The sequence below is a fragment of the Triturus cristatus genome, chromosome 3_1 (assembly GCF_964204655.1).
Source record: "Triturus cristatus chromosome 3_1, aTriCri1.1, whole genome shotgun sequence".
Classification (NCBI taxonomy): Eukaryota; Metazoa; Chordata; class Amphibia; order Caudata; family Salamandridae; genus Triturus; species Triturus cristatus.
In genome coordinates, this window is record NC_140583.1 from 519,331,246 (window position 1) to 519,359,002 (window position 27,757).

General features: G+C 44.4%; 1 protein-coding gene across 4 annotated transcripts in view; it reads right to left on the reverse strand.

Annotated features, from left to right (window-relative positions):
* LOC146860521 (ras-related and estrogen-regulated growth inhibitor-like protein A) overlaps nucleotides 1-27,106 on the reverse strand; it is an 86,632-nt gene extending 59,526 nt beyond the window's left edge. Inside the window, exons 1-2 of one of the 4 annotated variants that reach the window (XM_085644432.1) lie at nucleotides 26,909-27,106; nucleotides 19,085-19,121 (exon numbers count right to left, since the gene is read on the reverse strand). In XM_085644432.1, the coding sequence (XP_085500558.1) occupies nucleotides 19,085-19,121; nucleotides 26,909-26,956 (85 nt within the window). In that variant the 5' untranslated portion in view covers nucleotides 26,957-27,106. Of the gene's footprint in view, nucleotides 1-19,084; nucleotides 19,122-19,430; nucleotides 21,735-25,846; nucleotides 26,229-26,269 lie in introns of those variants that run through there. The other 3 variants (XM_085644433.1, XM_085644434.1, XM_085644431.1) reach the window with 3 other exon arrangements.
* Between the last annotated feature and the right edge of the window lie 651 nt (nucleotides 27,107-27,757).

A 27,757-nucleotide genomic window follows, 5' to 3' on the forward strand; every position in this document is an offset into this window, starting at 1 on the left:
CCGGGCGGCTGTGACTTTTCGTGTCTAGCCCGCCACTCAATTTCCTTCAGGCCGCGTTCATGTTCTAGCTGGAGTTTCTTTTCGTCGTGCTCCCTTTGGAGTCTCTTCTCTTCGAGTTCCCCTTGTAGCCGTAACTGCTCGACGGCTAACTTCTTCTCTGCCAGTTTTATCTCTCCCTCGATTTTTAGTTTTGCCAGTTCCAGTTCGTGGTTGCGGCTTCTCTCTCGGTCCGCTAGTTCCTCGGAGGACAGGTTCCCCTCTGGCCCATTGTTTCTCGCCGGGGTGCTTGTTTGTTCATGGGTAGAGTCTCTTTCCGTTTGGGTCGGGGGCGCCCCCGTCTCGACCCAGGCTTTCAGTACCTTCTGGTAGTCTTCCTTTGTGCTCAGTCCGGTGGTAGCGATGCCAAGGTCTTTGCAAAACTGTTTTAGTTCTCTATGCGTGTAATAGTCCAATTGATCTTCTCGGAACGGTGAGCTTATTTCGGTACCTGTGGCACCCAGGGAGGTTTCTCCTTCCATTTCTGTTTGGTAGTGCGTCAGTCGTTTACTGCACGCTCTCCTTCGGTGTCGGCTCGGATCCCGTCGTCTGCCACCAAATGTTGGAAAGGCGTCTGCCGGAAGAGGGTTCGATACACGTCTTGCCCACCCCTTTGACCCACCTCTCCCAAGTAAGCCGAACCAGGCGCGCACACCCTGATCTGCACTGTGAACAGAGGGACACCACACGTATTCTCTGTAGGATGATAAGTTCTTTTATCGATGATTTCAGGGATCTTTATGACCCAAAGGCAAATAGTACAGCAGTGGCACAACGTACCACAATCAGTCGTGGGGAATGGGGGTAACGGGACAGTCTTTCAAGATAGTGTCTCTGCGAAATACCCTGCGGAAGCTCACAATCCTCGAGCTGGAGGGTGTCGAGTCTCTGGGCGACCTCTTATCGAGTCGTCCTCAAGGGGAGCGCCGCGAGTCTCTCAGCAGGCACAGGTGATCGGAGTTCAGGAGCCGCGATTCCGTCCGCAGGGCTCAGATGGTTCAATAGCTGGGGGGCCGCGAGTCACTCAGCAGGCCTAGGTGGATCAGTGTTCGGGAGCCGCGACCTCGTCCGCGGGGCTCAGATGGTTCAATAGCAAGAGGCCGCGAGTCACTCAGCAGGCCCAGGTGACTTCAGTGTTCAGGAGCCGCGACAGCGTCAGCAGGCTCAGGTGGTTCCAGGTCTTCTCTGCCCTTGTTCCTCCGGCACCCCTTGTTATACTCCGCTGGTTCTTTGAAGTCCGGAGTGCTCGCAGAGGGGGGACTGGGGTGACGGAGGGGGTTCGGCGGGATTTCCTGCCGCTCACTTCTTTGGTCTTTTCAGGTGGGTCTGGGAGGGACCCCAGACGCTCGGTAGGGGAGGCGCCTGCTCCCCAGGGGACTGGTGGCCGATTGAGTCCTCCCGGGGAAGGCGACCCGAGGTGTGACTGGGCTGGCGCCTCTGGGTCTGGCTCGAGGGTTCCCGCTCCCTCGGTTGGGCATGCGTGGTAGGGTGTTGAGTTTGTCAGGTCTCTGGCCGGCCCGTGGATCGGGGGTGGCTGGGGCGGCCGGAGTCGGGGATGTCGTGTCTTGAGGGTGGTCGCAGGTTGGCGGGACGATGGGGAGGGCAACGCCGTGAGGCCGGTCTCACAGTGACATAGTGTTGTGGAGTGACGTAGAGTGGAGTGGCATAGTGTGGAGTGGCATAGAGTGGAGAGGAATGGAGGGGCATAGAGTGTTGTGGCGTAGAGTGAAGTAAAGTGGCGTAGAGTGGAGTGGCATAGAATAGAGTGGCATTGAGCAGCGTAGAGAGGCATAGAGTAGAGTGGTGTAGCATAGAGTAGCGTGTCATGGACAATCGTTGAGTGGAGTAGAGTGAAGTAGAGTGAAGTAGACTGGTGGGGCAAAGAGTGGAGTGCCATTGAGTGAAGTGTCGTAGGGTGGAGTGGAGTGCCATAGAGTGGAGAAAAGTGCCTAGAAAGGAGTAGAGTGGAGGGGCATAGAGCGGAGCAATGTGTCATAAAGTGGAGTGAAGTAGCATAGCATAGACTGGAGTAAATTGTAATAGAGTAGAGTGGCGTAGAGTGGAGCAAAATGGCAAAGGGTGTCATAGAGGATCATGGAGTGGCAATGTGTGTCCAAAAGTAGACTGTCGTAGAGTGTTGTGGAGGGTCATAGAGTGTTGCGGCATAGAGTGAAGTAAAGTGGCATAGAGTGTCGTAGAGTGGAGTGGCATAGAATAGAGTGGCAGTGAGCGGCGTAGAGTGACATGGAGTAGAGCGGTGTAGCACAGAGTAGAGTGTCATGGACAGTCGAGTGTAGTAGAGTGGCGGGTCACAGAGGGGAGTGGAGTGCCATTGAGTAAAGTGTCAGAGTGGAGTGGAGTGGCATAGAGTGGAGAAAAGTGCCTAGAAAGGAGTAGATTGGATAGATTGGAGGGGCCTAGAGTGGAGCAAAGTGTCATACAGTGGAGTGCTTTAGAGTGGAGTGGCTTAGTATAGAGTGGAGCAAATTGTAATAGAGTGGAGTGGCATAGAGTGTAGTAAAGTGGCAATGGGTGTCATAGAGGATCATGGAGTGGCATTGTGTGTCCGAAAGTAGACTGTCGTAGAGTGGTGTGGAGGGTCATAGAGTGAAGGGTCGTAGACTGGAGAGTCGTGGAGTGGAGTGGCCTACAGTGAAGTGTCATAGGGTGGAGTAGAGTGTTGTAGAGTGTAATGGAGTAGAGTGTCATTGAGTTGATTATCGTGGAGTGGAGTGTCCTAGAGTGGAGTGTCGTTGAGTGGAGTAGAGTCACATAGAGTGGTGTGGCATAGAGTGGAGGGGTGTTTAGGGATGTAGATTTGAGGGGAATAGAGTGGAGTAGAGTGGGGTAGAGTAGAGTGACATAGAGTTGAGGGAGATAGAGTGGAGGAGGGTAGAGCGGAGTAGAGTGCCGTACAGTGCAGTGGAGTGACTTAGAGTGGAATGAAGTGCCGCAGAGTGTAGTAACGTGTCAAAGTAGAGTGGCGCAGCGTGGAGTGGCGTAGAGCGTAGTTAAGTGACACAGATTGTCGTGGAGTGTTGTAGAATGAAGTGATGCACATTGGAGTTTGTAGAGTATCGAAGCGGAGAGTGGCTTAGAGTGGCCTGGCGTAGATTGGAGTAGAGTGTTGTACAGTGCAATGGAGTAGAATGGCATGGCATAGTGTGTCATAGAGTGGACTAGGGTATAGGGTATAATGAATCGGAGTGTTGTGGAGTGGCATAGAGTGGAGTGTTGTAGAGTGGTAGGGCATAGAGTCGAGAAGAGTGGGACTTACTAGTAAATCAAATTCATCAAACAGAGAGAAAAACATTACCATTACATTTTAGAAAGGAAGCACCTGCACTATAGCACTGGTTAGCAGTGGTAAAGTGCCCAGAGTCTTAAAACCAGCAAAAATGAAATCAAAACAGAGGAGGAAGAAGGCAAAACGTTTGGGGATAACCCTGCAAAAAGGCCAATGTCCAACGCAATCCCCTTCCAGCCTAAAGGCATATCAGAGGATTCAATACCTTGAAGGACTTCCCTGCTTAGGGCGATAGAACATGGACCCTGGCTTGCTACTGCAGGGACAAATTCCAGTCCTACACCTCTTTGATCCCAGTTGGATCCCTCTGTCTGTACTCTCAGGGCCCACTGAACTGACCCATGGGAAACGCTTCTCCTCATCTGTGGACTCCATCTGTGCGGCACCTAACCTTACTTTGCTCACAGATGCATCCCAGTATGCAGACAGTACCACCATGGCCTACAGTGTGATGTGGCCCATTCCATCCCTTGGGTCTGACTTCTGTCCCCAACCCAGGGAAACCTCTAGCCATTAGGGCAACAACCAACAGAGGTCACTGACAGCTGTCAGTGTCAAGTGCCAGGACCCAGGCTATCCAGGGGTCTCTACCCTCTCAGGTTTCTCAAAGTGGGGCAGTAGCCCCAGGTGCATGGCACCCTTTTTCCACTCCACCTCCAACCAGTTCATGGGTGGTATCCTGAGACTGGTCATTCAACTTAGGGTCTGTACCCTCAAGCTGAGTAGGGGACAGGTGTAGGCTCTTCTCCACCCTGTCCTCCTTGCTGGGGTCCTATAGCTTCCAGTTTGGAGTGGTACCCCCAGAAAATTGAACTGTTAGTGTGTCTTTGGTGGCCACCCCTCACAGTTCCCCTGACACTGGCAGCAACTCATTCCCCGCAGTCTATGGGCATCTGGGGACTAACTATGACCCTTCTCTGGGTCACCTCTCCACCTCACTCTAGGGACAAGAGGGCCATAGGGCGGAAAACGTCCAGCCCATGGGCTGAAATCACTCTACGCAATTGGCGTGTACTGCTCTGGGGAAACTAGAATTGCCACAACCATGGTCTGGCTAGCCCCAGTTTCCCTCAGGGCAGTGACTGGGACCCCTTCCACTGCCACCTGGTGGAAGTGACGACTCCCACCCTCTGAGATCACCAACTCACCCTCTGAGTTCACCTCCAAACTAAGGTAGATGACAGCATGGTCTACGACCTGCCCGTGGGGACTACCTGTCCCTAAGGCCACATTGGTCACCCTTAGTAGGGGGGCCACCAGTGGGGGGTTTCTTAGGACAGCCAGAGTGCCCCTTCTTGTGTCCTAGCTGGGAACACTCAAAGCAACGGAGTTGAAAATGGGTTGCCCGGGCCCCGCCCACCACAACCTCCATCCTGTCGGAAGGGACATGGGAATCTTTTTCTCCTATAAGTTGGTGGTGAGGGTGCACTCAATTGTTCTGTATTTCTAATATACATTTTCTAAACCACGAGTGCTATGCTACTGGTATGTGTTGACGTCACAGACTGGTTAAACTAAAATGGGATACAGGTTGAGGAACGGATTGTAGTATGCACTGTTTCGAATGAACATATAAGTTCAAAATCTTGTTTAGCAAAACAAATAACTCAGTGTTTTAGAACATATGTTTGTTATTGCACATTTTCACAAAAACATCACATATTGATTGTGATGCGATCCAAAATTAATACTTATGAAAGATTACACATATTGTTCATTGCATTGTTAACAATAAGCCCATTGGCCCAATGCATTTCGGGACTCGCATGTCCCTTCTTCAGGGGAGAATTTTCTGTAAGGTGGTAATGTGGGACCCCTTCCACTGTCACCTGGTGGAAGTGACGACTCCCACCCTCTGAGATCACCAACTCACCCTCAGAGTTCACCTGTCTGTGTCTCCCTTGACCTCCCCCTCCTCCTGTTGGGGACCCTGCCCACTTTAGGCTGAGTCTCCCACATTCAACCTCTTGTGGACCCTGGTGCTCACCCAGCCGTCCGCCTCCTAAGCAAGCTTCCTGGGGTCAGTAAGCTTACAGTCATTCAAGTGCTGGAGCAGCTCTGGAAAACAAAGAGTACATAAGTGCTCCCATACAAACAACTTGTACAACCCTTGCTAATCTGTTACCTCACTGCCCTTCACCCAGGCATCCACTCTACTAAGTAGGTTATATATCTAAGATTACCCCTGCTCACCGCCTTGGTAGCTTTGCACAGAGCAGTCAGGCTTATTCTAGAGGCAATGTGTTTAGTATTTGTACTGAAATGTGAAATAAATATTCCCTTTGGTATTAGACTCACTTACGTATCCTTCTTCACTCGATACAGCATTCATTCATACTTCATATATGTATTCTCAAACTCAAAATTCAATAGTTGTGGTGCCACAAATACTCAAATGGTAGAGAAAGTATAACAGATTTATTAAAAATAGTCTATAATATTATCACACCATAATGCAAAAAAGGAATCCATACGTTAAAAAATATTTCTTGAAAAAAAGGCCTAATGCAACATAGTCTATTTATCGCACAAGGGTCAAAGGGCCCATAGGGTCCAATTGTAAAGTCAGACTACATTTCGTAACAGCACAATAAAATACACTAAAAAACCCAATGGCGGGAGAAAAACATGTAAATTATTCTTTTTTTATGAGAAAGAAAAAAGAGACAAAAGAAAGACAAAACATATACGGCAATACACTTATTTGTAGTTTGTAGACTAGTCCATATGTGCAGTCAACATAGGCATTTGATTAATGCAAACTTTTTCGTCAAATATGCCGAAGTGCCCAAAGGATTAAGTCTGTCCAATGCGTCAACGCGATTCGGTGGTATTGTACATATACCTACCACCTTTTTCAAGACCAAGATTTGTGTCCCTCTTTAAAACCGTTGTCTGTACAACCTATACATAAATACATCAATATTACTAATTGTGACATTATTTGTTACCAAATAATCAAATGATAAAAAGTTATTCATTTTCCATTCAAGAGTTTAAATATTTCTTGTCTCCCCCTGCATTTCAATTATATCATGTGGCACCAAAACTGCAAATACTGGATGACTCATATAAGTCATCTACGGACTCCACCCTCCAGTTCAATCATCCCCAGTGGTGGATCTCAACCAAACCTCACATATTCAACTCTTTGTGTGGACCACCCGCTTACACCATATGGTCAGCCCGTATTTACAACCATACGAGATAGGCTCAATCCACAATGAGCACATTAATCATTTTTGGGTCTCAAATTAAAAAGTAACCACGGCTATTTGTTGAAAATAGAAAATTCATAGAAGCCTGGGCGCTAATAGCCAACTGAAGTAGCCAAGACTGGATTCTATTAATTATCGAAACAACCCAGGAGACCATTATTATAGCGAAAAGGGCCATCGAAGAACTGGAATGCAGCATAAAGGAAAGTGTAGCACTTGAGGAAGCAAAAAGGAAGTTAGAAGAAATGGATAGGGAATTTAATGGATATAGGGAATACTCAATGAACAAAAAAACAAATAAACTAAAAAAGGACATTGAGAAATTTAGCTCTGAAATAGTATACTCATAACCTAATAAAGAGTACAATCAGCAGAAAAAAGAACATACACACCTGTGTACTCAAGAGGGGGCAAGAAACAGGTTACCTTCCTGGAAATATCAGGGTCCACTAGCGATTAGGAGGAGCCCCCTAGACAGGAACAGAGAGCACAAAATTTGAGCTCAGAGTATGAGGCTTTTTTAGAGCAACGACAAAGACAGGGGCACAGGAACAACCCAAACTGTGGAAGGGACCAGCCTATGAGGAACTATCAACCCCAGCAGTATTTGAAAACAAGAAATCAGAGATATTTGGAGATAAAGAAGTTTCCCATTATTAACCTATCAAAGAGAGAACTCTAAGTAGGGCAAAGGAGAAGGTTTTGGGAAAAGGTTTCAGTTTTGCCCCAACAACTAAAGTAAAAATATTTGACTTAGAAAGATACTTAAGAGCCTTTTTTAGAAAAATTAGGTTATGTAGGTTTTTTGAGTGGCGATAAAAAACACTCACGGAAAATATCTCTGGATTAAAACCGAAGTCAACTTTTACACCCTCTACTAACCAGATAAACAAGAATGTTGAAGTGTTTGAAAGAGTAGTAGAATGCAACATATATAAACTCACACAGAACTCTAAATGGTTACCAAATAATATGTCACAAGAACAGAGGGGCCGATTCACAGAACTAATCTGAGACAAAATCCTAAAGTTACTACTTTTGGTATTCACAGAAGGCATTTAGTAGTAGTAAAGTTGGGATTTTGTCTTAAATTAGGATTTTGTCTTTAGTTAGGATTTTGTCCTCAGTTAGGATTTTGTCTCAAGACCAAAACTTAAGACAAACTTAAGTTTAACTTAAGTTTACTACTGCTAAATGCCTTCTGTGAACACCAAAAGTAGTAAGTTTAGTATTTTGTCTCAGATTAGTTCTGTGAATCGTCCCCAATGAGAGGCTATGAATTTGCTTAAGGCTGACAATAGCATTACAATCAAGCCAGCCGATAAGGGTAGGGGTGTAGTTATCTTTGATACAGTAGATTATGCGAGACGCATGAGGGGTCTCTTTGATGTTAGTGACCACTATATGAAAGTACCAGGGAGTAGGCTTCCTATTTTAAAAAGAGAGGTAGATGCACTTCTCCGAAATGCTAGGGACAATGATTGGATATGCGAGGATGCATTCAGGTTCTTGTAGAATGACAACCCAATCACCCCAGCCATTTATTGCTTACCAAAAATTCATAAAGATGAATTAGATCCTCCAATGAGGCACACTGTGAGTAGCTTAGGTTCCCTTTTGGAACCACTAAGCAAGTACGCAGATCGTTTCCTGAAACCCTTGGTCACTAAACAGAAATCATACATTAGGGATTCAGCACATATTGTGTCAGTCCTGGAATGTAGGAGCTTTAATGAGGGTAGACAAATGCTTGTTACCCTCGATATTTAAGCTCTTTATACTAATATACCCCAGGATGATACTATTGAGGTAATTGGTAGGATTCTAGAGAAAGAAGAGATTCCCGGGATCAACAAGGGGTTCATTGTACAATGTGTGACAATGGTTTTAAAGAACAATATTTTTCTATTTATCGATGATTTCTTCAGGCAGTGCAAAGGGACAAGCATGGGGGCCACCTGTGCTCCAAACTTGGCCTGCCTTTATGTTAGTGAATTTGAAACCCAACACATTTGTAATGAATTGGCACAATTATTTTGAAAATATAATTGACTGGTATTGATTCATTGATGATATTTTATTTATATGAGATGGCCCAAAGTGAAACTCTAAGGGAATTCTAGAATGGTTGAACCTAGGGGACCCAAATTTGAAATGTACGGCCCAGTGGAGCAATATCAGTGTTAATTTTTTGGACATTACATAAAAAAATAGTGGGGGTATACTAAAAGTGGAGTTATACACGAAACCCACTGATAAGAATACTCTCCGCCACTATTCAAGTTTTCATCCCAGGTCACAGAAAGATAATATACCATTTGGACAATTTCTACGTCTCCGTAGAAATTGTTCTATATTGAATGATTTTTATAAACACTCAGAGGTTTTAAAGACGAAATTGAAAGACCGAGGCCTATCTTAAGAAATTGATTAATCATTATTTTAAAAGAGCCAGTTTTTACAATAGGGAAAGTATGTTTATCAATAAAAATGAGAGAAATAAACAGAATGACAAAATAGTTTTTGTCAGTCAATTTTCAAATATGAGCAACCAAATCAAGAACATCATTAATAAAAACTGGAACCTCCTTAATGAGGGTGAAGAGATACAACTAGACAAATCTATTTTTGCATTTAGACATAACCAAAATTTGAGAAACACCTTAGTGCACAGATTTAGAGAGTTAAAAGGGGATCAGCAAATTACACTAAATCATGGCAGGGCGGTAGGCAATTATAAATGTGGATATTGTGCCATATCTGATCAATGCATTGTTCTCAAAATGATCTAATGCAATGGCATCAAAGTGATATCAAAAAGTCTCAATAATTGCTATAGCAGTAATATTATATACTTCTTACAATGTCCCTGCTGTTTTGGTTATATCGAAGAGACGGGGTGTGAATTAAGATTGCGCCTTATAGAGCATAAATCAGCATTAAAAACTGGAAAGATAAATGCACCACTAGTTGAGCATTCCATACATGCAAAACATGGACATCCAAACTTTTGATGGTTCATATTACAAAAAATCATAGAGATCAAACGTGGAGGCTTTCTAGACGAAAAGATAAAATTAAGAGAGCAATGCTACATTTCGAGGCTAAATACTGTTAGACAGGGGTTAAATGCAAGAGAAGAATTGACAAAATTTATTTGAGGATAATATATATCTAGGTTTTTACTGTATATATTGTTTTGTTAAGTCCGTCTTTGGTCCTACACTTAGAGACAGGTTATAAAGCATAAGTGGATATTATATTATATATCAAAATATTCAATTGTGTAGCTATAGTTTATACAGGTGCATACGTGTAGTACATAACACGTACTAAGAAGTGGGATATAAATAACAATTACTCGTCATCCGCTCTCTATGAACATTTTCTATAATATATGGATAATACAATTGGATACCAATGGTTTATTTAGTCCACATACTTGTACAGGCTTACTTTGCAGATTCCCCTCATTGTGAATTCAGATATGATTACTGCAAGCGAAACAGATAGATGAGATCATTTTGGTTACCATGTGACATCAATATGAAAAAAATAAGTAATGACGTGGAGTACACTAACAGAATATATTTTAAAATTAATCAAAAGCAATAACAACTTGTTGCCTAAAAAAGACATTGCTTTTTGAAAAATCAAAAGGGAGCTTTGGTGCAAGTAGTTCAGTGATGTATGCACCAACAGGTTTTGTTATGGTAACCATATATTACAAACCATTTAAACATGGCCGCATCGCGGTTGCGAAAGATAGACCTGGCTTGTCATACGCCACGTAATGCAAACAGGATATAATTAGTGGGACGTGAGTAGCGAGTAGCGCAGGCAAGTAATATAAGCCGCAGCTCAGCGCCCGTGATTCAATTAGAAAAGGAGGAGGCAAACCACAAGGACGCCTAATGAAATCACGAAAATTGAGGTAAGAGGGACACACAGAGGAGCCGGCCCTAGATAGAGAGTTTGGCTCTAGGGCTTTGTAAAAAATATTCTTCCAAGTATCTTAGAGCATAAGTCATGCTAATGAAGAGCACGTCTTGATATTTTGATATTTCTTGTAATTAGATCATCTTGAGCCTGGGAGACTGACAGAATGTGGTCCTCATAAACAACATATTGGGCACAGATTCCAGATTAAGGATACAGTGAAATATACCCACCAGTATCAACTACCAATAGTAAGTGGTAGGGTAAAGGTTTTGATTAACAATGAATGTTACAGCTAAGAGACCTAATAATATATAACAAAAAAATGCAAATCATGGCTTCAACCACTGGGTAAGCATGAAGACACATATAAACCAGTGTAGTTTTGATATACAAAACACTATAAAATACCAGAGGGCAATGGATATTAATTTTCCTTATTTTTCTAAATAATAGAAAATACAATATTGGTCCTCTGCATACTGGAACAACAGAGTTCGACTAACAATGGTCCCAGCATAAAGGACATTGCTCCACACCGGGTTAGGACAAATCAAATAATTCAATCGGTGAGTAAGGAAACAGATTGAGTATGAATGGGTGTGGATTGGGAGTTAAAAGCTATCATTATTTGGGAATGAATGGGATTGATTGGCCCACTCAGTGTGACATCTATGAGGCCCAAAAATGATTAACGTGCTTATTGTTCTCAGATCATATGGCTGTAAATACGGGCTGACTATATGGTGTAAGCGGTGGTCCACACAAAGAGTTGAATATGTGAGGTTTGGTTGAGATCCACCACTGTGGATGATTGAATTGGAGGGTGGGGTCCATAGATGACATATATGAGTCATCCAATATTTGCAGTTTTGGTGCAACATGATATAATTGAAACGCGGGAGGAGACAAGAAATATTTAAACTCTTGAATGTAAAATGAATAACTTTTTATCATTTGATTATTTGGTAACAAATAATGACACAATTAGTAATATTGATGTATTTATGTATAAGTTGTACAGACAACGGTTTTAAAGAGGGACACAAATCTTGGTCTTGAAAAAGGTGGTTGTTATATGTACAATACCACCGAAACGCATCAATGCTTGGACAAACTTAGTCCTTTGGGCACTTCGGCATTTTTGACGAAAAGGTTTGCATTAATCAAAGGCCTATGTTGACTGCACATATAGACTAGTCTACGAACTACAAATAAGCGTATTGTCGTATATGTTTTGTCTCTCTTTTGTCTCTCTTCTTTCGTTTTCATAAAAAAGAATCATTTTCATGTTAGTTCTCCCACCATTGGTTTTTAAAGTGTATTTCATTGTGTTGCTACGAAATATAGTCTGACTTTCAAACTGGACCCTATAGGCCCTTTGACCCTTGTGTGATAAATAGACTATGTTGGGTTAGTTCTGGATTCATAAAATGTTTTTTATGTATGAATTGCTTTTTTAAATTGTGGTGTAGTCATATTTATACTTTCTCTACCATGTGAGTATTTGTAGCACCACAACTATTGAATTGGGAGTTTGATGATGCATATATGAAGTATGAATGAATGCTGTATCGAGTGAAGAAGGATGCTAAGTGAGTCTAATACCAAAGCGAATATTTATTTCACATTTCAGTTCATTTAGAGCCCTGTCCCTTTGGTACATGGAGCCGCTCTCATAACATTGTATATTGTAGTATTTGTACACCTACACACACAGTAACACAGTGAAAACACAACAAAAGTACTCCACACCGGTTCAGAAAAATATCCAATATTTATCAGAATAAAACAAAACCAAAACGACAAAAATCCAAAATACACAAATCAAGATATCACTTTTGAAAAGATCACTTAAAACTACAGGTCTTAGAAATCAATAGCTCCATCTGGGGCTATCTCAATGTCATGTCCGGTACCAATCCAACAGTTCTGCGCCGACTGGATGGGAGCGCAGGCCAGCTGCAAAGTCACACAGACCCCAAAAATCTAACCTGGCAGTATTTTACTACCAGGACTTATAAAACACAGCAGTAGATGTCCTACCTTCTAAATACACTGCACCCTGCCCAGGGGGCTGCCTGGGCCTACCGTAGGGGTGCCTTATATGTAATAAAAGGGAAGGTTTGGACCTGGCAAGTGGTTGCCAGGTCGAAATGGAAGTTTAAAACTGCACACACAGACACTGCAGGTGCATGCCTGAGACATGTTTGCAGGGCTACTCATGTGAGTAGCAAAATCAGTGCTGCAGGCCCACTAGTAGCATTTGATTTACAGGCCCTTGGCACACACAGTGCACTATACTAAGGACGTAAGTTAAAAATGCCATTTAGAGAGAAAACATTTACTATTACATTTTAGATAGGATGCACCTGCACTTTAGCACTGGTTAGCAGTGGTAAAGTGACCAGGGTCCTAAAACCAGCAAAAATGTAATCAAAACAGAGGAGGAAGAAGGCAAAATGTTTGAGGATAACCCTGCTAAAAGGGCCAGGTCCAACAAAGTAATGAAAAAAAAGTAAACAACAAGCTCCCTCAGACAACAAAGCCTGACATTTGACCTTTTTCTTTGAATGCACAGCAAATGTGGCAAGATAAGAACAAGATGTAAAGGCCTGTTTGCTGAAAGCGAGCTGTGGAAGAATACAGTAAATAAGCTATGCTCCACAGGAGGTACAAACTCAAGCTGGACAGCTTAAACAAATAAAGCCAGCAAATAGAAAGCAAGCAAATGTGAGGTACGAAAACAAAGCCAATGGTAAGCAGTGGGCAAAATGCATTCCTAGGGAAGCTTTCAGAATGTCCCCAAAATATTGTTAGCAAACTAGACAGCTGAGTATCTGGTAGCCTTCAACCTAAAATATGTGAAAAGATTGACAAAACTGAGTGAAAATATCACAAAGGCATGAGGTGTAGGAGAGAAATCAGACAGAAAAACGAGTGAGAAGAGTGTAAACAACAAGTGAAAATTGCACAAAAACCAGGGGTGAAAGAGAATGCAAGCAGGAAAATGTGTGAAAAAGTACAAAGACATAACGGGTGAAAGAGAAAGCAAGGGGAACAAGCACTGACAAAGCCAATAGGTTTCACCTATGTGAGAGCTATTGGATTTGGCAATGTGTTTTAGCCATGTTGTACACCAGTGTGGCTGCTGTTCAGCATGGCTAAAGGTTAATGGGTTGGAGTGGAGTGGGTTGGGGTGGGGTGGGGTGGAGTAGATTGGGGTGGGATAGACTGGGTAGAGTAGAGTGGGGTAGATTGAGGTAGATTGTATTGGGGCAGAGTGGATGTTGGAACTGGTACTTTTGATTGTCTGAAGCGATGACCTAGCCAGGCAGAACTTACCACTCCCGTCAGGAGCAGGTGATTACACTCACTGCATAAACTGCGTTCACCCTTGGGAAGCTTCGCACTGAGCAGCCAGGCTTATCACAGAGGCAATGTGTAAAGCATTGACACATTACACAGTCACGATAAATACCTTGAGCGTCACAAAAGAGACTGAACACATGATGTATGTAAATAACATTTGTATTCAACACACACATAATAACCAACCTAACATGAACATAGTATACTTCTGGGCATAATTCACATTGGGAATTATTTCTAACTGTACTAGGAACGGCTAGGTTCAAATAACGTTGCCGGTATGCGTTACAAAAGAGACTTCACAGGTGATGTATGTAAATAACATTTGTAGTCAACACACACATAATAACCAATATAGCATGAATATCCTTTACGTCTGGGCATAAATCACATTAGGAATTATTTCTAGCTGTACTAGGCCCAGCCAGGTATGAATAACATTAGCAATATGCACATGTGGAAAAGATTAGATCCGACCCCCATCCCCTCCTCAGGCACCGTTATGCGGTGCAATAAGTTGTCCACCCCAGGCCCACCCCACAATGAGTACAAGTCAACGAACGATATCAGCAATATGTACATACACAGAATGATACTACTTTTTAGCAGCACCTGGGGCCAAGGCCACACGGGTAAAACCAATGTCCTATGTAATGCCTTCCTAACACAAAATCAACGTATGTAGTAAACCGCCAGCCGGTGTCGTCAACCACAGGCAGCTCACTTACTATCACTCCCACACACACACACTCAATCTGCACTGCTATGCAGTGCAACGGCAATCAGTCAGGCCTGTACGAACATGCACGCACACATACGCACCCCACACCCTAATGTGGTTCTACTGATAGCCAGCAGATCAATTGGTAACACACTGAGGACCCCATGGCCCCAAAGCCTCCTTTCACCTTCCACCTGACCTTACCCCCCTGAATGGAGAAACCCCGTCCTCCCCCTGGCACTAAGCCGCTAGTGGCCAAAGTAGCCAGCGTCCCAGGGAAGCATGTGGGAGTTAGGCAGCAAGGTGCATTAGGAGCCGGCCAACAAAAGGGGGTTGGCAGCCACTTGAGAAGTTCACCCACAGGATGCGGAGCAGGAATGGGCTGAGGGCAATATTCGGTCACTACAAAAGGGGTTCACAAGGGAATTCTGGTACCAGCCCAGTTCTACAAGGCACAAGGGGTCAAGCAGTCTCTCAACCTGCTTCTGATCATTCTCTGGAGCATTTCACCCACCCAGGCAAACACTCACACTACCCAGGCCCTGGCCAGGCAATACTATCTGGCACCCCAATGACGTCAGGGAAGGCTGGGTTAGGAGAGTGCAGTTGGTCTGCCATGCTGTGGACCGATAGGGAACGATCAAGGAATAATAAACGAAGCAGAGGAGGAGGTCCTCTCGGAAGGATGAGGCACCCCACCAGATACACGTCGATTAGAGTCGCACCCAGGCAATCCAGGCACAAAGCCTCGTGCACGATGATACTGGTCGCACCAGACTGTCTCGGTCACACAACGAAGAGTTGCAAAAAACAGCACCTCCTTGCAGAGGAGGCACCACGTCCAGTGCATGGTGATTTTGGTCGCACTAAACAAGCCGGGCTCAACATCTGGTGTGTGATGATATGATTTTCACTAGTTCCAGTCACACACACAGCGAAGAATTACTAGATCCATACCTCCCTGAAAATGAGGCACAAGTCAGGTGCATGTTGATATTGATCACACCAGACGATTCCGGTCACACACACAGGTACAGGTTCAACAATGCCTCACGAGGTAGAATGAAGCACTACTACCGTTAAGCCCCTACCTCTGAGGCTCGTAACCTATGACTCAGACACCGTATGTAATGAACACGCAGTCGGCATGAGTGACGAAGCGGACCATGATGGTCCCACAACCAGTGAATTTGCTTACTACCAACAAGTCGCTTATGCGTGCCAGGGCCCCCATGATGAGGGGGACACATGCCTTAGTTGTGGGCCTGACTTCGGGACTCGGCACCAGGCGATTCAGTCTCCAGGCACAATACTTAGGTCCAAGCTCACACCGCGCCACCAGTTAGAATCCAGCAGTCTATGTGGGCACTTTAGTGGGCATCGCTCTTCGGGTGTCACAGGTAGATGGTGAGGGTCCCTTGTAGGAGCTATTTGATGTCCCTGAGATCTCTGGGAGAACAGGGGACTCGCACAAACCTTTGGAGAGCATACTTCAGGGTGCTACATTGCAGCAGGTAGTCAGCCAAGGCCAGCAACTATTCAGAAAGGGCATGTGGTCCCTTTCAAGTAATCCTCCTTGTGGACAACAGAGTGCTCTGGCAATGTGCACCACGTAGCCCAGGTTTTCGGTCCTATGTCCCCACAAGCGTATCTCACCCCTTACTGAAGTGTACACCAATAGTTATACCACAATGTGTATTTGAAGTCAGGGGTAGTTCAAAGGGCCTCCCTTTGAACCACAGATGTCTACCCTAAAATCCAGTCATGTCTGCCATGAGTCTATGGAATGCAGATCCTAATCTTTAGTGGGGCCATAATATGGCTCCAGAGCACAAGTGTCAAAACCTTTTCCTCCAATCACTCCATCTAGGCCCGCAAATGGCAGAGGTCTGTCATCGCAGTTGCATGCCCAGTGTTTTATAGCTGTCGCTGGGGAAGGCCCAGATGTGTTCCCCCACCTTCCAGTGTGGACTGGAGACTGGAACAAAGGTGCACAACGGGGCATTTAGAAAAGAGAAATGCCCAAGTTCTGGTAGTGGCATTTCTACGCAAAACATGACAAAGCCATATTTCCCATTGGAAAGGGGTTATCACTGAAAATCCATTAATAGTAAAACATGGTAAGCAATCCATTGTTGCAGCCCAACGTACCAGTCTGCAAAAGTAGGCTGCACATGTACTCAGAGGCGTCATCGGTGTCAGTGCGCACACCAGCCTGCAATAGAGAGCTGTATACATGTTTGGGTACACCATTGGGGCCATGCACACATCAGTCTGTGCTGGCGACTGGCCAGGTTTTTGGAAATCCCAGTGTTGCAAAACGCATCCTAGTCTGTAATGGAAGGCTGAACACGTATAGTGGAAATACCAGCATTGCAACATGCACCCCACTCTGCAATGGCAGGCTGGACACGTATATTGGAAATACCAGCAGTGCCACACGCACACCAGTCTGCAATGGCAGTCTGGACATGTATAGTGGAAATACCAGCGATGCAACAAGCACCCCAGTATGTTATGGTAGGCTGGACACGTATATTGGAAATACCAGCATTGCCACATGCACACCAGTCTGCAATGGCAGGCTGGACACATACATTAAAATACCAGCAGTGCCACACACACCTCAATCTGCAATGGCAGGCTGGACAGACACCTAGAGACAACATTGGTGCGAGTGTGCACTCCAGTCTTTAATGGCAGGCTGGTCACATAATCAGGGATATCCATTAGTGCAAATGTGACCCCCCCACCAGCCTGCAATGGCAGGCTGGACATAGGATCTACAGCATCAAATGTGCCAGTGCGCACCCGGCCCGCAATGGCAGACTGGCACTGGGTTACAACCACCCTAGGTGAGAGTGCACACACAACCAGACCTATGTTTAGAATACTTGGATACGCAGACCCTTCCTAACATGTATAGAAAGGGTGTGCGCACTTTCTTGCGGACTTGAAATTGGGAAAGTGCCCCAGGCCCTGCGGCCATATTAAAGGCATCAGCCCCACCCAGGGAGAGCCGACCCCCTCAGTAGGAAAAACCTGCATGGGGTTCGTCCCTACCTGGCAGTACACCCACAGCTGTACATACTATCTGTATGGAGTGGGGTGGACTGGAGTGGAGTGGGGTAGATTGGGGCAGATTGGATAAGAGTGGATAGACAGGGGTAGACTGGAGTGGAGTGGGGCAGATTGGAGTGGAGTCTAGAGGAGTGGATTGAGTTAGATCCAGTAGAGTAGATTGGAGTAGGATAGATTGGAGTGGGATAGACTGGAATAGATCGGAGTGGAGAGGGGCAGATTGGAGTAGAGTGGGGTAGACTGGGGTAGATTGGAATGGAGTGGTGTGGGGCAGATTGGAGTAGAGTCTAGTGGGGTAAATTGAAGTAGATCCAGGAGAGTAGATTGGAGTAGGGTAGATTGGAATAGATAAGAGTGGAGTGAGGTACACTGGGGTAGAGTTTGATTGAGTGGGGTGGATTGTGGTTAAGTGGAGTGGTTAGACTGGAGTAGAGTGGGGTAGATTAGGGCACAGTGGAGTGGAGAAGGGTATATTGGAGTGGAGTGAGATAGAATGGGTAGAGTGGGCTAGACTGGGTAGAGTGGGATATTTTGGAGTAAACTGGGTGTCAGGGATCGCAGGTGGTTTCCTCCCTCTCACCTGACCTTAGCTTATGTGTCTTCCTTTTTGCCCAATCCAACTCTTTCACAAGTTGATTTACCCTTAAGCTGGCGATGGTTATGGCATCGCCAAAATTCAAATATGGCCGGCAACTGCCTCTCTAACACCGCTATTTAGCGGTCTAGATTTTAATGTTATCTCCGGTCTGGTGAAGTGCGCGCCAACGTTCTAATGCGCACTTCACCGAAGAAATCTACTGAGGAGGAGGTTTGGGGCGTCGCGCAAGTCAGTTAGGGTAGAAGCGGAAGATAAATTTAATACGCGTTTATTCCGACGGTTAAAAGGTCCAGAGCTGAGGTTAGTGTTTAAACCTTTACCTTTTGCGAAAACTCTTGAAATATATTTCCTCTCAGAATTACTATTTGGTTCCACATTAAAACCATGAACCAATATCTAGAAGCTAGAGAAACTATTATTACCCATAGTATACTATAAACGATATTCAGTCACCGTGTAAAAAATTAAAAGAAAAGGTTCTGTCACCTTAGAGAAACTGAAAACGCTTGTTTTCAGTTTTCTTCCTAAACTGGGAAAAAAGCTTAACCTGTCCTTCTAGGTATACATTCTCAGTGAGGTTTTGTATAAGAACATTAATAGACCTCGAGCTGAGGAAGCAGTGACTCTTAAACCTATTCCCGGTTTTTGGATGGAGTACAATTAAAGAGGTTCTAAAAGATTTATACAATCACGATATTAAGAAAAAGAAGTTAATCTACTAATGAAAGGAAATTCCACTATAGTTCAAATTTTGTGAGTACAAGAGCTGAGGGAGATAATACAATAGTGTTAACTAGTGAATAAATACTTACCAGTGTTCCTCTGTTTAGCTGAAGACAGGAGCTGCACCTGTGGTTCCGGAAGAAAGAAACAAGAGAGAAAGAGAACTAAGTGGAACCTTCTCAATTCCCTAAATACTAATTGAGAAGTAAGAAGAGAAGCATCTCACAAGCAGAAACTGGTAAGGCGAGCGAGCCAGGTTTATATAGAAAGAGAGTAAGTTAAAAGTAAAAATGTAGTTACACTTCTAATGGTCATTAATGTAAATGTTTTCAGCGCTGTCAGAAGTTCAGAAAGAAGAAGAAGAAGAAACGAAGCAGACAGCGGGCTTGGAGATTCTCTCCTCTGTCCAATTCCCCTTCCCCCATTGGAACTTACCTGTGAAGGATTACCTAAGCCTTGCAGGAACATCTCAATTGGGGGCATCGGAAATTAGCGTTGTTCTGCTCCCGTGTGAATAGACCTGACAGAGTGAAGTGCCCACGTTGGTGTAAGCACCTGAGCAGAATGACGGAGGGTTTAGATTTAAAGAGTTTAGGGAATATCCTAGGAAATATACAAAGAGACCTTGAGGCAGTTCGGGAGGAGAACAACATTTTGAGACAGGAGATAGTGAGTTTTAAAACAGAAAGGGCAGCCCCAGGAATTAGCCAAGGAACTTCTTATTTTGACAATCAGAGAACTAACACCAGCACTTTGTCCTTAAACCCCACACAAGTCATTCATTCCCTATCCCCTGTAATTCCTCTTGCTCCTCCAGAAAGATTCAATGGAGACCCGCAGAAGGCTCAAATTTTTCTAACGCAATGCTCTCTGCATTTTATGTGCCGTCCAACGATTTTCCCCGATGCACAATCCCGTGTAGCCTTCATCTTATCCTACCTCAGTGGGGATGCCGCTTCATGGTCAATGCCACTTGTAACTCAAGATGATCTAGTCCTATACAATCTCGAAGACTTCAAAAAAGAATTCCTTCGAATCTTTGATAGGAGAACAGCTTCTCAAGCCTCAGACCATGAACTGTTAGAATTAAAACAAGGCAACAGAGAATTAGTGGCGTATATAGCTCAATTCAATAAACTGGTGGTGGAGACGAATTGGCCTGAAAACAAAAGAGCAGCAGTTTTCTATCAAGGGTTACGTGAAGAGTTAAAGGACGCCTTGTCCCAAATTCCTAACCGTCCCATGGAAATTTCAGCTTTGGTGGATTTGGTTTTGGAAATAGATCACCGACAACATGAACGAAAAGGAGAACGAAGAAGAGAGTTCAGGTCCAGTGTCCCCCGTTTTGATCGTGCTAGATCCGAAAACACGCGGACGACAGAAGGTTCTACAGGGGCGGAACCGATGCAGATTGGCGTTATCAGAGGTCCGTTAACTAAAGAGGAGAAGGAAAGGCGAAGAGTTAACAAATTATGTATGTACTGTGGAGGAAGTGGACACTTTGTTAAAACGTGTGTTAAAAGACCCAAGATCTCGGTGAAGGAGAAGGAAAACTAGTAGCACCACCAGTAGGCGGAGTTGAACTGGTGGGTGCGCTTAAGGAAACAACTCCAATTAATCATTTGTTGGCCAATACCTTGCAAGTCTCCTCTCCCCATTTGGTTATGTCAGTGACATTAATATTCAGGGAGGAGTTTTTGACCGGAGTCATGGTTATAGTGGATTCGGGAGCAACGGGCAATTTTTGCGACCACAGATTCGCAAGACATATTGGGTTGCAGTCCATAAAGAAAGAAAAAAGTGAAAAGGTCAGAGCAATTGATGGTACCGATTTGACTTCTGGACCAATAACTAGTCACACGGAACCTATACAGATGACAACCATAGAAGGACATCAAGAGATTTTGCAATTTAATTTGATCGTTGCACCCCAATTTCAATTGATTTTAGGTTTGCCATGGCTCACTGAGCATAATCCGTTAATTGATTGGGGAGCTCGTACAATCAAATTAAATTCAGATTATTGCACAACGCATTGCTACGACAATAAACTAGATGTTCCAGGACCCAGAGCTGCAGCCTTGTTGTGTGAAAATGAGAACTCGGTATGTGTGATTCAAACGGTCACGATACCTGAGGAATATCAAGATTTCGCTGATGTATTTGATGAGGTCAAAGCAGAGGTGTTACCCCCCCACAGATCATAGACTGCAAAATTGAATTTGAAACAGGAGCTAATCTACCGTGCAGCCGGATTTATGCATTGACTGAAAAAGAAAATGTTCATTTGAAAGAATATTTGGCAAAAAATTTAGAGATTGGATTTATAAGACCGTCCCAATCCCCAGTCTCATCCCCTCTATGCTTCGTGCCGAAGAAGGGGGGAGACCTCAGAACTTGCATCGACTTTAGAGCTATCAACAGGATAACAATCAAGAACAGATACCCCTTACCTCTCATTTCAGTTTTGATTGACCAGGTAAAGGAAGCCAAAATTTACACTTGTTTAGACCTACGAGGAGCTTACCATCGGATTAGACTTCGAGAAGGCGATGAGTGGAAGACGGCGTTTAGGACAAAATACGGCCTGTATGAGTATCTGGTAATGCCGTACGGACTTTGCAATGCGCCGGCGGCCTTCCAGTACTTCATCAATGATGTACTGAGTGAATTCATAGATCAATGTGCTATCGTGTACATAGATGACATTTTGATCTACTCAAACACGAAGGAAGAACATCTAGCTCAAGTTTGAGCCGTGCTGCAGCGTTTATGTGAGAATTCCCTATTTGTCAAGTTGGAGAAGTGTTTATTCAACACTGATACAGTGGAATTTTTAGGATTCGTGTTATCACCTGAAGGAGTAAAGATTGATGAACAAAAGGTGAAGGCCATAACGGATTGGAAATCTCCAACCACTGTTAAAGAAGTGCAAAGCAGACAGCGGGCTTGGAGATTCTCTTCTCTGTCCAATTCCCCTTCCCCCATTGGAACTTACCTGTGAAGGATTACCTAAGCCTTGCAGGAACGTCTCAAATGGGGGCATCGGAAATTAGCGTCGTTCTGCTCCCGTGTGAATAGACCTGACACTGGGGTGGAGTGAAGTAGATTGGGGAAGATTGGATTAGGGTAGACAGGTGGAGTGGATTGGGGTAGATTGGAGTGGAGTGTGGTAGATTGAGTGGATTGGAGTGAGGTAGATTGGAATGGAGTGGGGCAAATTGGAGTGAGGTAGATTGGAGTGGGAAAGATTGGAGTGGGAAAGATTGGAGTGGCATGAGGTAGATTAAGGGTGGAGTGGAAGGGGATAGTTTTGAGTGGAGGGGTAGATTGAGGTAGTTTGAAGGGGGTAGATTGGGTGGATTGGAGTGGGGTACATTGGAATTAGGTAGATTGGAGTGGGAAGGAGTGGGGCAGATTGGGGTAGAGTGGGGTAGAATGGAGTAGAGTGGAGTGTAGTAGAGGGTAGACTGGAGTGGATTGGGATAGATTGGAGTGGGTGTGGTAGATTGGAGTGGGGTGGATTGGGCTAGATTGGGGTGGAGTGGGTTAATATGGAATGGGGAAGATTGAGTGGATTAGGGTGATGTAGATTGGGATAGACTGGGGGGCATTAGTGTATATTGGGGTGGAGTGTAGTGGTGTAGATTGTGGTAGATTGGTGTGGGGCAGATTGTGGTAGGCTGGAGTGGGGCAGACCAGTGTAAATTGGAGTAGAATGGAGTGGCGTAGGTTGGAGTGGAGTGGGGTAGAGTGGAGGAGGATAGAGTGAGTGGGGTAGAGTGGGGTATATTGTGGTACCTTGGAGTGGGGCAGATTGGAGTGGTGTGGGGTAGAGTGGAGGGGGATAGAGTGGAGTGGGGTAGAGTGGGGTAGATTGTGGTACCTTGGAGTGAGGCAGATTGGAGTGGTGTGGAGAGTGGAGTGTGGTAGATTGTATTGGAGTGGGATAGACTTGAGTGAGGTAGATCGGAGTAGAGTGGTGTATATTGGGGTAGAATGGGGCAGATTGGAATGAAGCGTGGTAGACTGGAGTGGAGTGGAGTAGATTGGGATAGATTAGAGTGGGGTGGAGTAAACTAGAGTTGAGTGGGGTAGATTGGAGTGGACTGATGTGAATTGGAGTGAAGTGGGATAGATTGGGGAGAAGTGGGGTCTGGTAGATTGGAGTGCTGTAGGGCAGATTGTACTGGAGTGGACTGGGGTAGATTTAGGTAGTGTGGAGTGGTGTGGCATAGCCTGGGGTGGAGAGAAGTGTGGTAGATTGAAGTGGAGTAGATTACAGTGAAGTGTGGTATATTGGAGTGGGGTAGATTGGGCTGGGGTGGAGTGGAGTGGGGTAGAGTGAAGTGGGGACAGTGAGGTCAACTGTGTCGATTGGGGTGGAGTGGGTTAGATTGGAGTGGAATGGAGTTAGTTGGGCAGGTTGGGGTAGATTGGAGTGGGGTACATTGTGTAGATTGGAGTAGGGTAGATTGGAGTGGAATGAATGGAATAAATTGGGGTGGAGTTGGGTAGATTGTGCTAGATTGCAGTGGGGTGGATTGGAGTGCCCTGGAGTCGGGTAGAGTGGAGTGGGGTGGAATAGATTTTAATGGAGTGGAGATTGGAGTGGGGTAGATTGTGGTACACTGGAGTGGGGTAGATTGAAGTGGAGGGGGTAGATTGGAATGGACTGGAGTAGGATAGATGAGAGTGGGGTAAATTATAGTGGGATAGATTGCAGTGGAGTGGAGTTGGGTAGATTGGAGGGGAGTAGACTGGGATGGAGTGGGGTAGATAGGAGTGGAGTCAGGTAGATTTGGGTACACGGGAGTAGGGTGGTGTGGAGTCGAATGGGGTGTTTGGGTTAGATTGGGGTGGAGCGGTGTAGTTTGGAGTGGGGTTGATTGGGGCAGTTTGGAGTGAGGTAGATTGGGGTAAACTCGAGTGGAAAGAGGTAGATTGGGGTAGGGTGGAGTGGAGTAGACTAGGGTAGATTGAGTGAAGTGGAAGAGTGCTAAAAAAGAGTACCAGAAACGAAGCAGTGAATGAAACCTTCAAAAGGAAGAGGTACTTAGTCCATGCTCCACAAAAACACAAACACATGAGGGAAGAAGAAGGGAGACAGGAAATTGCACTTAATAACCAATAAAAAGCAAATAAATTAGAGTGACAAGCAAGTCAACAAATGGTAATGAGCAGGCTGTAAGCCTCTTTTAAGATTCAAGACATGCTGTATCTACAATGTGATACCAAAGGGGATGATGGAAATGAGCAAATCAAACACTCACCCCCAGTCAACTGATCTGGGTTTAATACATCAACATTCTTTAGCTCAATCAACCACCCCAGTTCAAACATGGCCATATGCAAATCAGTCTGACCCTGTGCCTCATGGGAACAGTCCAGCCCGAACTGCCAAGCCATGTCTTCCCTGAACCAGAAACAAGCATCCTGGGACCGGTTTCGGGTTCATAACCCTCATCAGCCAAGCTATCTTGAATCCAGTGGCAAAGTGAGCAAGGGACCCATGTCTGGGCATACCCTGCCAACTTAGGGCGAACAAAGCTATACCAAAGGGGATGATGGACAGAGCGTTTGAGCAAATCAAACACTCACCCCCAGTCAACTGATCTGGGTTTAATCCATCATCATTCTTTAGCTCACTCAACCACCCCAGTTCAAACATGGCCATATGCAAATCAGTCTGAGATATAGAACAAAGTCCTGTGCACACGTATAAGGATAGTGGTTTTAGTGTCAAAACCAAAGTTTAGAAATTTCTTGTTGCTGAAATTATGAAGGTCGACACCAGGAGTATCTTAGATGGGGATTTACTAACAATCCAGATCAATACAGAATGGACAAACCAGCTGACACGTGTTTCGTCACAACGTGGTACAATTGTCACTCTTCAGGGCTGGGAAGGACACAAAACAGCAAATAAAACAAAAGGAAACCACTAATGGGCGCATAAACAACGAAAATAAATTAAAATGGTGTTGAAAGGTGAACACCTTAGATCACGTGGAGCCCCTATGTTGTGAGAGAAACACATAATAGAGTGACTTCACACTCCATAGATACCCAAGATAAGTGGAAAAACATTGTGGAATGAACAATATCTATTGATGGAAGCTCATTAAAACGTTACTCTGGACAGAGAGAGAAAAGGCACTGTGTACGAGCTATGACTGAGGACATTAGAAATTAGAAATAGGATCATTCGTGAAGACTCAGTATGTGTGAAAGGTGACACAGTGAGAAAATTGTACATTTTGCGGTAAAACTAAACAATGCATATCGTATGTATCACAAGAAACGTTAATCAAATTAGCAACATTTTCAACACTGTAATGACAGTGCAGTACGAGGCGATAATTATTAGCAAAATGGCAGATGGAAGGTAGTATGGCACAGATCAAATTTAACAAGGCAAAGAGATATTTGTTACAAAAGCAATAATAGAGGAGCCGAAACAAAATGACAACGAGTTGCTAAAGAATCTAATCGTACATGCTACCCCCGTAGAATCACTTGAAGCCACTCAAAATTAGTTAGCGGGATTAGGTGGGTAGGAGATGTAGGGGATATGGAGAATAAAAGTGGATTGACAGAGTACAAAATCCTATGGTGGCGCTTATAAGTAAAAGCAAAAACAAATTAAGATCACTCGACATAGGTTAGCAGGATGTAATAGGTAGGAAAAGGCAAGAGAAATCGATAGCAAAAGTAGATTAACAGAATAACAGTCCTAAGGTGGCGCTCTTGAAGACATAATGGAAGAGTGTGGCAGGGATTCTGCTCATGCACAGAACTATGAGCAGGAAACCAGGACCTCAGTGAATTGCGGTGTACCAAAAACTCACCTTCATACCCAGAACCCCAATCCGACTAGCATCAGTGTCCCATTAGTTATCCGTATTCTCTCGGAGCTCCCAATGTATAGACAACCCAGAACAAGCGACTTAGAGTACTCTCAGGAATGGTGGGAATCAGAAAGACCGGTTTGTTATTATTCTCATATCAGTCGACAACAAGAGTAATTACAGACACGGTATAGTTTAAAATGTTTATTTGATAAACTATGTGTCCTAAGATGCAGTACCTTAGCTAACATAATCAGACAAATGATTATAATTAAAACCATCAGCATTGTTACAATACCATAGAAAATGAAGTGAGAAATCATATTACAGATGACAGTGGAATACAACCACCCTTCCTTCACTAGTGAGCTAGTATTATTATACTAATAGAAGGTCTCTAAGTTTGAATGGGGAACCCCATACCGTAAAGATCATCTTAGGTGAATCACATCACAGGATCAGCTTTGCTCTGCGCCTGGAAAGTTCTTCTCCAGAATGTGTGTCTAATGCATGCAAACTGCAATAATAAAGGCTCTCGACTTTCAGGTATTTGCAGCTGTGTGCGTATTATGGCTAGAGAGTGGGCCGATCAACCTGAACTCAAAAACATACATTGTTTGGCGGCTCAGTGTTATTGCACGCAATGTTCAGACCAAGGTCGCACTGCACGTCTAGGGATGTGAACAACAGACAGTTCTCATGTGAAGAAAAGGCAAGCAAGCAGTTTTCAAATAATAACATGTCTCTGGAGTGTCGTGTGCAAAAGCAGCAAAAGTGGCAAGATGGCGTTTCTAACATCTAACGCGCTTATGCTAACATAGCAATGTATGTATCTAAAATGCTGCCTCCACTACAAGAGCGGCCCATTCATAAGATGGACAGAAAGAAACAATACGAGCATGCACAGCAACGGGGTGAGACAAATGTCTACCTGTATGTTTGGCAAATAATCAAGGTAAATCTAAAGGAGAGGGGGCAAAGAAAGTGTCGAATTCAGGATAAAGTAAATGCCCAAGAGTCACGTGTAATGTAGGAGCTAAAATGACGGTGGAGTGCACTCACCGCAATACCGGTGATAATTCCAACCCGGTAGCGACACGGGTAGATCATAAAGAAACAAACGGGAAAATGGAAAACCAAACTTTCCCTGCGTCCACAAGTAAATGGACTTGGAAGCAAAAAGACGGGTGCGTCTGAAGGAGGCGATCTGGGAAATGAGGGGGAAAAAAGGACAAAATAATGTCAATCCTGAGGGCATGAAGTAAATTAAGTGGGTAAAGGCAGCATGAAAGACGGGGCGGGAATTGAGTCGGCTCGCCTGCGCTCCAGAATCCAGGTTGTAGGATTCACGTAGTCCTATCTGGGCTAGAATGAGCGGACGAAAATGAAAACGGAAGTGAAATAGAAAAGAAAGAGCGTAACACTAGAGCGTAAAGCAAACTTCCGGTTTGACAAAACAGGAAGTGAGTATTTACTGGGGAAAGAGTCCACAATGTAACGTGGGGAGAAATGCCAAAGTGGGGTGGTAACCAGCATAATAAACATGAAAACAAAAACGAGGGCACGGGCTGTGAGAAGAAAAAGCAAAAGTAAATGTGGCAGAAAGTACGTCCTGGTGGCAAAAGTGCCTGAAGATAAAAAAGGCAGCGGGGCAAATGCATAAAGACTGGGTAACCGTCTATGCATGTCAGTGAGTAAAGGGTACTGATACTAAGGAAAGAATGAAAGTTAGTATAATGAAAAGATGCAGAAATGAAACAATGGCAAATGAAAGATGAAAACTGAAAAAAGGAAAAAAGGAAAAAAGGAAAAAGGGGAGCAGGAGAAGCATTTGCAGTAAGGAGGAATTGAAGAATGATATATGAACGTACATAATAGACAGAATGGGATGCTGGTATAAAACTAACAGCA